Raw genomic sequence first — 9,909 nt, 5'->3', positions numbered from 1 at the left:
TTATTTCATATTTCTAGTTAAGAGTTCTTCTTTTTTCTCCCCTATTCCCTTTCTGGCCAACATGGTGAAGCAAGTTGCCAGGTACCCAGGTTGAAATCTCTAGGTCTATATGGGGAGGAAGGAAAAATGAGGTGTATGGTTAAAGGTGAGTGCTTGGGTCCTGAGACGCTGTGAACTGACTGACCTGCCCTCTCGTCAGGACTGAGTGATGGCTACCAGAGGACTCAATAAGGGCTGAGTAGATGGGGTGTAGAGTGCTGGCTGGAGGCCTACTAGGCTTTCTAGTCTTCAAGCCTTGTCTCTCAGAGCATAACGGAGCCACACCCCATCTTTAACTGATCCAGAGTCAGCTTCTCACCACAGGGGAAGTTGAGGGGATGAAAGGAACTCGAGGGGAAAACCGAAAGGGTGATGTGCTGAGGCTCCTGTTCTTCCAGAGGCTCAGGGACAGGCGTCTCATGTGAAGGGAGATAATCTATGTTGGAGGGTAAGTAGCCCTCCTGGGTGGGCAAGTAGTCCACAGAGAGCACTGTCAAGGGGCTGGCTGGATTTCTGGGCTTTGAGTCGGGGCCCTTGCCCAGCAGGATCTTGTACAGATCCCCTAGGTGTTTTGTCTCTGTTGTGAGGACCGTTAGAGGTGTTGCATCTTCCTTAGACATATGGTGACTTTGGATTTCTTGTCCCTCTTCTGTCCGGTTGGAGCAGTGTGGACGTTTGAAGTCTGGAGTCACTTGATGAATGACCTCGTTGATGACCAGTGTCTCAGGTTCTTCAGGAGTGTGTTTGGCTCCCAGGAGCTTGTCCCAGGGCAGCTGCATCTTGTCCTGAAAGAACAGAGATGGAGAAGCTTTTAATGTTGTTCAGATAGCTCAAAGTCTCCACTGTCTGCTTGTCAAGGGTGGGACACTGACCTTCAGTTTGACAAGGTAAAAGAAGCAAACATTGTCAGGAAGCCTGCATTGGACTTTAAAAAATATGTATTTTATGAGTTGCTCATTCATACACCACATTTTTCTTTGAAAGAAGGCTTTTGGTTTAATTTTATTTTGGTTTTTGGTTGTTCCCTTTTTTTCCCATATTGACCTGGAAAATTTCTTTATTAAGGAAACCATTTATGATACATATTAAGATCTTTTTATCTATGTGTGTGTATGTGTATGTGTGTGTGTGTATATATATATATGTGTATATATATGTATATATGTGTATGTGTGTGTGTATATATGTATATATATATATTTTATTTTTTTTTGCCAGGTTCTCCTTTTAATCCTTTGGGAATTTATTCTGGTATACATTGTAATGACTGTAATGTAAAGATCTGTCTTGTTTCCCACCGACAGCACCCTCTCTACCCACATTGTTGATTTATCTGGTTGACTGAATGTTTGGTTTTTGTTGTTGTTGTTGTTGGTTTGGTTTTTTTTTTTTTAGAGGTACGGAAACATTTTTCTAATTCTATACTATAAATGGCTTCGTTAGCCATTTATTTGACCCCCACAACCTGGCTCGAGTATTAGCCTGTTTCTAATTTGAATCACACTGTATCACCTGCTCCTCAGGCGGAGAAGGCACTCAGCTCACACTCAACTCATTGCCAGCAAGTCTGAGTTTCCAAGGCTGTCAATCACATGGGAGATTGTTCATCTTTCTCCCATGGAGCTGCTGGTGGACTTGAACCAGAGAAGCCTTTGGGTTAACAGCCCTACTCCCTGCAGACCACACCATCAGAGCTCCGAAGGTGCTGTGGATGCAAAGGGAAAAAAGGCAAGACTGACTTTGCTTCTGTTCAGGGAGGAGTCAGGGAACATTTGCCTACACTCTCCAGGTAGTAAAGCGATGTTAAGTTGAGTCCTGACAGATGTCTTTTCTAGATGGAGAAGTGGCAAGCAAAGAGGGCTGATGTGTTCTGGAACCTTCCAATTATGTTATATGACCAGAAAATTGAGGATTTGGGGAAATAGGAAGAGCCTCACATTATGAAGGGCCTTTTAAGGAATTCTAAGGAGCTGACTTTGATAGAACTTCTAAAAACCTTTAGATAGAGTGAGAATCATGTCAGTTTAGCTTTTAGAAAACACTCCTCCAGAATAACGATTTTTGAAAGAAATGTCCATCCTTCCTGATAGCTATTTTGCCTGTTAATTCTGTCACTCTTTGCAGCCCATCACCTGTTCTTTAATGTCAGATCTCTAAACTGCTGTTCCAGATGCCAAGTTTACCATCTTATTTCTTTTGGTATTGCTGTTAACTGCCCTCAAGGTGGCCTCCAGCTTCTGGTGACATCATAGACTTGATTGCTGTGATTCATATAGTTTTCACTGGCTCATTTTTAGAATTAAAACACCATATATTCCTTCTTACAGCAGAAACTCCATTGAAACCTGTTCATCATCACAGAAACAGGCAAACTTCCACTGACTGATAAGGTGGATAGTGCCAGTGCATGAGCTACACTGACCAGAAATCATGGAATGTGAGAATTCCACCACCGAACCACCAATGTCCCCAGCACTCCCTTTTTGTTGTTGTTGTTAGGTGCCATTGGTTCAAGTACAACTTATAACCACCATTTAACAAAAGATCTGAACCTTGTTCTATCCTGTGCCATCCTCACACTTCCTGACACACAAGAGCCTAATGCAGCAGTCACCGTGTCAATCCACCTAGTTGAGAGTCTTCTTCTCCTTTGCTGACCCTTCCCACCATCATACCCTTCTCCAAGGAATAGCCCCTCGGAGCAACATGCCCAGAGTATGTGAGCCAGAGCATCATCATTCTTGCCTCCAAAGAGCACTCTGGCTACACCTTCTCCAAGACATATCTGTTTGTTCTCTTGGCTGTCCATGGGATGTTCAGTGCTCTTCTCCAGCACCACAGGTCAAAGGCATCAATTCTTTTTCTGTCATCCTTATTCATTGTCCAGCTCTCAGATTCATAGCTGGTAATTAGAAAGACTATGGACTGAATTAAATGCACCTTCAACATCATTACTCTCAATAATTTGGAGCGGTCCCTCAGTGCAGATTTTCCCAGTTCAATGCACTCCCTTTAACAGATTTAAGTTGCTCTTCCCTTTTTTTACTGGTCTCTCTTAATATTCAAGAAACTAAGGGAGTCTTGGTGGCTAGTGGCAGGAATCTGCACTGCAATCCTGAAGGCACACAATTCTAATCAGGCAGACACTTCACAGAAGAAGGAGGGGAAATCTGTGCCAGTAAGATACAATTTGATGGCACACAACAAGAAAAGAAAAAAAAAGAGAGAAAGAAAGAAAATAATACACTGACTGCCTGATTCAGTCATTGTATAAGTCAGTGTGTTTTTGCTAAAAAGCAAAAACTCCAGCAAAATAAAAAAATGCACTGCCATCAAGTTGAGTCCAACTCATAGCTGCCCTCCATCAGGTTTCTGAGGTTGTATATCATTAACAGGAGACTGTCAGTCTTTCTCCAGTGGAGCAGCTGATGTGTTAGAACCATACAGTTGATTAATTCAAACAACCAACCAACAATGAGATTAGAAGCTATACTTTATAACCACTTATGTCACCAGAGCTCTTTTATTACTTCCAATTAATGTTACAAGTCCTTGGCCAACCAATTAGCTCTTGCATAACTGCCTTCTCCACTTCTCCACATTGACCTCCAGATATTTTTATTTCATATACTGCCCTGATTGTAGAAAAAGCAAGGGTCACGATGGCCATATCTGACCTTTACCATTTTCACAAAGGTGAACTGTCCCTGTCAACAACATCAATAACACAAAACTAATTCCCATGAAGTTAGGCATGTCTCCCACTTCCTCATACCTCTTTCTACCCATCACAACCTTACTGCTCTACTGGGTCTAAAATCTGATGTGATGGCTAACAGACCACCCAGAACCATATATGGGAAATCAAAAGGTTGTAATCCAAGTGAATAGCAGAATAAGCTTACAAAATGTATTCATAGATGCCTCAGCCTTGAGCTTCATAGTTTTAGGCCAGTGTTACAAAGCACTCAGTCTTGCTCATATTTGCTCTCCCCATCGCAATCCTCCAACAAGCTTAGGCAAAATGCTCTTAGCTCTGTTTAAATGGCTTAAACAGTCCCAAGATCTATTCCATCTCATGTCAGGTCTCTGGTTCTATGAACCCTAAGCCCTTAATATCACACTAATGTTCACTGAATAGGTTTTGTTTGTTTTTCCTGTCTCACACCCACACTTTCATCAACTGCCAGTCTTCACTTAGCACATGTGTGCTCCACTATCTCCTGTGTGACAACTTCCTCATTCATCTGAGCCCCTGGTGATTGTCCTTCTACTCAAATATCAACGAAGAAACAATCTATCAGGTTCTTGGCATGTGGGTGCACTTACAAAATTTTCAACATATCTGCACACAGGGACCATATCTTAAGGGTAATTATTATTAGGTTCTGGCAAGGTCACTAAGACACACCTAGTGATCCTGTGGCCAACAGATAGGAACTTTGCCCTATCCTACACCATTCTCACAAACTGTCATGTTCAAGCCAATTGTGGTAGTCACTGTGTCAATTTATCTCCTTGAAGGTCTTCATCTCTTTCACTGATTTTATATCTTTCCCAGCAAGGTGTTCTTTTCCAAGAACAGGTCCCTCTTGAAGGAATGTCCAAATTAAACAAGACAGAGTGTCACCATCCTTCCCTCTAAGTTGAATTCTGGTTTCTCCAAGAGAGATTTGTTTGTTCCTTTGGTAGTCCAAGAGATGTTCAGTTCTCTTTACCAACACTGTAATTCGAAGGCATCAGTTCTTTTTTGATCTTCCTTAGTCATTGTTCAGCTTTCAGATGCATAGGAAGCAGCTGAAAACACAGTTTGAATCTGGCACACCTAAGGGAAGAGTGCTAACATGAGGCTCCATGTGTTACAGAGCAGAGCTGTGCCCCCCCCCCCGCAAGGTTTTGTTGGCTGTAATGACTATGTAAGCAGATTCTTTATGCATAAGACATGCGTAAAGTCATTAAAGAAAAATTAAAGAAAAAAAATTAAAGAAAAAAACCCAACAAACATAAACAAAAACCCCCAACAAAACCAATGCTGCCTTGGCAAAGAGAAAACCCTAAGAACTACTCCCAACTCTGATATTCCGTAGCCTAGGAAAACATGACAGACCAATCTGGGCTCCAGCTGTCATTCGTCAAATGACAAATTATACAAAGTGGTTTGTTTTGGATCAGCCTCTGACATCTTCCACCTCAACACCCCGCCCCTCAGCCTTGAATGTGACAAGTGTCTAGGAAGTGGAAAGTTGCCTTCTCAAAGACAGACTGCCTTCCAGGACCCTGGCCAGCTAGAGTGCGCGCGCGCGCGTGTGTGTGTGTGTGTGTGTGTGTGTGTGTGTGTGCTGCCCTCCTTGGAACTGGCTCACTTCTGATTGTTGCACAAACCGGTCCTGGCATGCTGGTTGGGCTGAGAACACAGCTGGCAGCTTTGGAAAGCTAAGCTGCCAAAGTGCTACTTCCACAGAGGTGGGAGCGATTACATGGGGTGGAGGAATGGCTTGTTGTTTTCACAGGGTGAAGTGGTTGCTCTGCCTTCTTTGTGAAGCTCTGGCAGTATTGATTGAGGCAGCTCCTCAGTGCATTTAAAAGCGGGCTCTGGTTGACAAGTCCGGGAGGAAGGCTTTTGAAACCACTCTCAGCTTAGGCACCTCAGGGACACTATTTTCAGCTCTTATAAGCTCAAAATAGATAATATCCAAGTGACCCCCCTTTTATGATTCAGCCTTTTTCTCCAAAGCTTTCAGACATAGTTTTTCAGCTACATCCATCTTGGTAGTGATAGAAGAGTGTAAAGCCTAGAAGGGGGTGGGGCCTGAAAGCTCCAAGCACATTTTGCTGGAGATTTTGTTGTGATTCTGTTTCTGCCTCAGTCTAACACAAGGAGAAAAATTTGTTCCTTTAAAAAATAGGCCACATGATCCAAGGGTCATGTCACATGACTTTCAAGGAGGCCTCCAAGGCTTTTGTTGTGTGTATTCTTTAAATTTTTTAATTTGTTACTTATTTTTAAAAAAATATGTATGTGACATAGTTAATTTTTTTAAGTTGAAGGGGATTATGTAATGTTATTCTTCATCCTCCCTCCCCCAAAGCAATCATATTTATCAGTGTTTATGAATTACACGTATGCTTCCAGAAGCATCTAGTGAACATGCTGGAGGAGTGTGTGTGCGTGTGTGTGTGTGTATGTAAACTCTCCCCTCCTTTCATGCAAATGTGAACTCACTATACTTAAATATTATTAACTTGGCTTTTTTTCACTTAAAATGTCTTGCTGATAATCCCTCCCTTCTCTCATTGCCATCAAGTCAGGAGTGAGAACCGACTCACAGTTGACCTTCTAGTGACTTTTCAGAGGCTGTAAATTTCACAGAAGGTAAATGCCCATCTTTCCTCCCACGGAGCAGCTCTTAGATTTGAACTTATTGTCGTTGAGTTGGCAGCACAACAGTTTATCCACTAGGCCATCAGAGCTCCCTTGGTGATAACTGGGAACAAACAAATCTATATTGTTCTTTTAAACAGTTGCATGATGTTCTGTTATTAGAATGTGACCAAATTATTTAACTTCTTCTCCAGCACCACAGTTCAAAGGCATCAATTCTTTTTTTTGTCATCCTTATTCATTGTCCAGGTCTTGGATGCATAGCTAGTAATTGGAAAGACTATGGCCTGAATCAGATACACATTAGTCCTCAAACTGGCATCACTACTCCTCAGTGACTTGGAAAGGTCCCTAACTGCTGATTTTCCCAGTGTAATCTTACTAATAGCAAGTGTGTCTCCTTATTTCCTGACTGCTCATACCAAGGATGTTAACTGTGAATCCAAGCAAGATGAAGTTGTTGACAGTTTCAATCTCCTCTCCATCTGTCATGACACTGCCTATTGGTCCAGTGGTAAGAATCTTTGTTTTCTTGATATTGAGATGCAATCCATACTGAAGGCTGCATTCCTTGATCTTCTGCAACAAGTGCTTCAAGTCCTCCTCACTTTCAGCAAGTAATATTGTGTCATCTGCATAATGCATTTTACTAATGAGTCTCTCTCCAATTCTAATGCCACATTTCTCTTCATTGAGTCCAGCTTTTTGGATAATTTTCTCAGCATATAGATTGAACAGGTAAGGAGATAGAATACAACCCTGATGGACTCCCTTCCCATGCAGTGTTCCCCTGGTCCAGGTATAGGTTCCTCATAAACACAATCAAGTGCTCTGGGATTCCCATTATCCTCAATGTCAGCCACAACTTGTCATGATCCACACAGTCAAAAGTCATAGTCAATAAAGCACAAATAGACATTCTTCTGTTATTCCTTACTTTCAATCCATCTGACATCAGCCATGATATCCCTGGTGTCACGGCCTCTTCTTAATCCTGCTTGAACATCTGGCAGTTCCTTATCTGTGTATTGTTCCAGTTGTTTTGAATGATAAGCAGCAGTATTTTGCTTGCATGTGATATCAATGATATTGTTCGATAATTTCCACATTCATTTTGATCACCTTTCTTGGGAGTTGGAACAAATATGGACCTCTTCCAATCCATTGGCCAGATAACATCCTCCAAATTCCCTGGCATAGACTGGTAAGTGCATCCAAGGCTGCATTTTTTAATTGAAATAAGTCAATTGATATCCCATCAATTCCTGGGGCCTTGCTTTTTGCCAATGCCTTCAATGCAGTTTCCACTTCCTCTTTTATTACCATTGGTAATGTTTATGTGGTTCATGTGGTACTTCCCAGAATTTTTCTGTGTCAATCAATTCTTTCTGATACAGTAGCTCTGTGTTTTCCTTCCATCTTCTTTTGATGCTTTCTGGCTCATTCTCATAACATCTTTCAACATTGACACATAAGGCCTAAATTTGTTTTTCACTTCTTTCAGCTTGAGAAATGCAAAGCGAGTTCTTCCCTTTTTATTCTCCGATTCCAGCTCTCTGCACGTTCCATTATTATACTTTGCTTTATCCTCCTGAGCAGCCCTTTGAAACTGTCTGTTAAGCTCTTTCACTGCAACATGTTTTCATTTAGATTTGGCTTTTTGACATCCCAGTGCAATCTTTAGGGTCTCTCCTGACATCCATTTCTTCTTTTTCTTTCTCCTCTGGTTTTGTAATGACCTTTTTTTCCCCACCAAATTTTGCAGTCTGAAGTTGACTGAACATGCAATAAAAAGGCATTAATGATAATTGGTGACTAGAATGCAAAAGTTGGAAATAATGAAGAAAAACAGTAGTTGGAAAATAGGCTTGGTTATAGAAATCAAGCTGGAAATAGAATGATTGAATTTTGTACTTACAATGATTTATTCATTGCAAATATTTTTTTTTCTAAAAGACTCAAAAGATGATTTTACACATGGATTTTACCCAGTGGGCTGCATAGGAATCAGGTTGACTACATTTGTGGAAGAAATCGTTGGAGAAGCTCAATATCAACAGTCAAAACGAGGCCAGGGGCAGCCTGTGGGCCAGACCGTCAATTACTCATATGCAAGTTCAAATTGAGGCTGAAGAAAATGAAAGTAAGTCCACAGGACATGTTGCTAAGAGAGATTATTTCTTGGACAGGACATTATGCTAAGGAGGGTATAGGGTCAGTGAAAGAGAGGAAGATGTTCAAGGAGATGGATTGACACAGTGACTGCAGCAACAGGCTACACGTGTCAGAGATGGTGAGGAGACGCAGGAGAGGACAGGGTCAGATCCATAGTGCATAGGGTGGCTATGACTCTTACTCAATGGCACTTAACAACAGAAACAAGAACTACATGACAGCATTGCAAATTGAAGCAAAAAAATCTAGTAAAATGTGAAAGCCCATCAAAGAGGTAGGTTAAACACAGAGTCAGAGATGACTCAATGGCACCTAACAACAATGAGCATATTTACCGCACACAGCGTTGAGGCACATGTGTGGTAACTTCTGCATGATGTCTCCCTTTGTGCATCTTCTGAATATGCCTTCTATGCTTTCTTTTGGGCCTCCAGTGGCTCCCCGGGCTTCTGTATCCTCTAATGACCAGGCAGAGCCAGCCAAGCCCTTGACATCAGGACAACCAGCTTCAAGCCAGGTGTCCGTGACTGACCCAGTACTGCTTCCCACTGTGCTATTTCAGGCCTGTGGGACATCATAGTGTGAATCTCAGCATTGGGAAATAGCTGAAAGCTAAGATGGTTCAACTATTGGTCTCTTGGACCATAAGTCCTTTCTACCACTAGCAGTTTATAGAATGCTCACAGTTTATAGAATGCTTTCCCATAAGCCAGCAGAGTATTGCCTTTAAGCAAGAGCTCAAAATGTGGATACCTGTCTAGTCAGTGTGTTCAGCTTAGCACTGACTCCTAGAAGCCTTCTCTTCACCCTGAGTTAAAAGATCTTTTAGACATATATTGTGGTGATTAGGTGTGATGGTAGTGGTGATGTGGTAGTGGTAATGTGGTAGTGTGGTGGTAGGGGTGGCAGGGGTGTGATGGTGGTAGTATGCTGTGGTGGTGGTGGTATGGTGGGGGTGAGACTGGTGGTTGGTGGTGTGGGTGTGGGTGCGGGTGTGGTGGTGGGCGTATGGTGGTGGGGTGGCGGGGGTGTGTTGGTGGCAATGGTGGTGGGGTGGTGGTGGTGGGAGTAGTGGTGGTGTGATGGGGTGGTGGAGTGGTAGGGTCGGGGTGTGGGTGTGGTAGGGGTGGTTTGGTGGGGCTGTGGTGGTGACAGTAGTGGCATAGTGTGATGGTGGTGGTATGGGTGGTGGTGTGATGGTGGTGGTGATAGGCTGATGGTGTGATGGTGGGGGTGGCAGTGTGGGGGTGGTGGTGGTGGTGGTAGTGGTGGTAGTGGCATGGTGTGATGGGGGTGTGGGTGGTGGTGGTGTG

General features: G+C 42.7%; 1 protein-coding gene across 2 annotated transcripts in view; it reads right to left on the bottom strand.

Annotated features, from left to right (window-relative positions):
* Positions 1-302: 302 nt before the first annotated feature.
* Positions 303-9,909, bottom strand: part of LOC102876243 (interleukin-12 receptor subunit beta-2-like) — a 143,274-nt gene continuing 133,667 nt past the window's right edge. For both annotated transcript variants that reach the window (XM_006879779.1, XM_006879780.1), the window contains one exon: positions 303-824. In XM_006879779.1, the coding sequence (XP_006879841.1) occupies positions 303-824 (522 nt within the window). The remainder of the gene's footprint in view (positions 825-9,909) is intronic.

Source organism: Elephantulus edwardii, unplaced genomic scaffold (assembly GCF_000299155.1).
Source record: "Elephantulus edwardii isolate Elephantulus edwardi_28Jun2011 unplaced genomic scaffold, EleEdw1.0 scaffold00005, whole genome shotgun sequence".
Taxonomy (NCBI): domain Eukaryota; kingdom Metazoa; phylum Chordata; class Mammalia; order Macroscelidea; family Macroscelididae; genus Elephantulus; species Elephantulus edwardii.
Note: the sequence above shows the minus strand (reverse complement) of the source record. Positions and strands in the feature narration are given on the sequence as shown.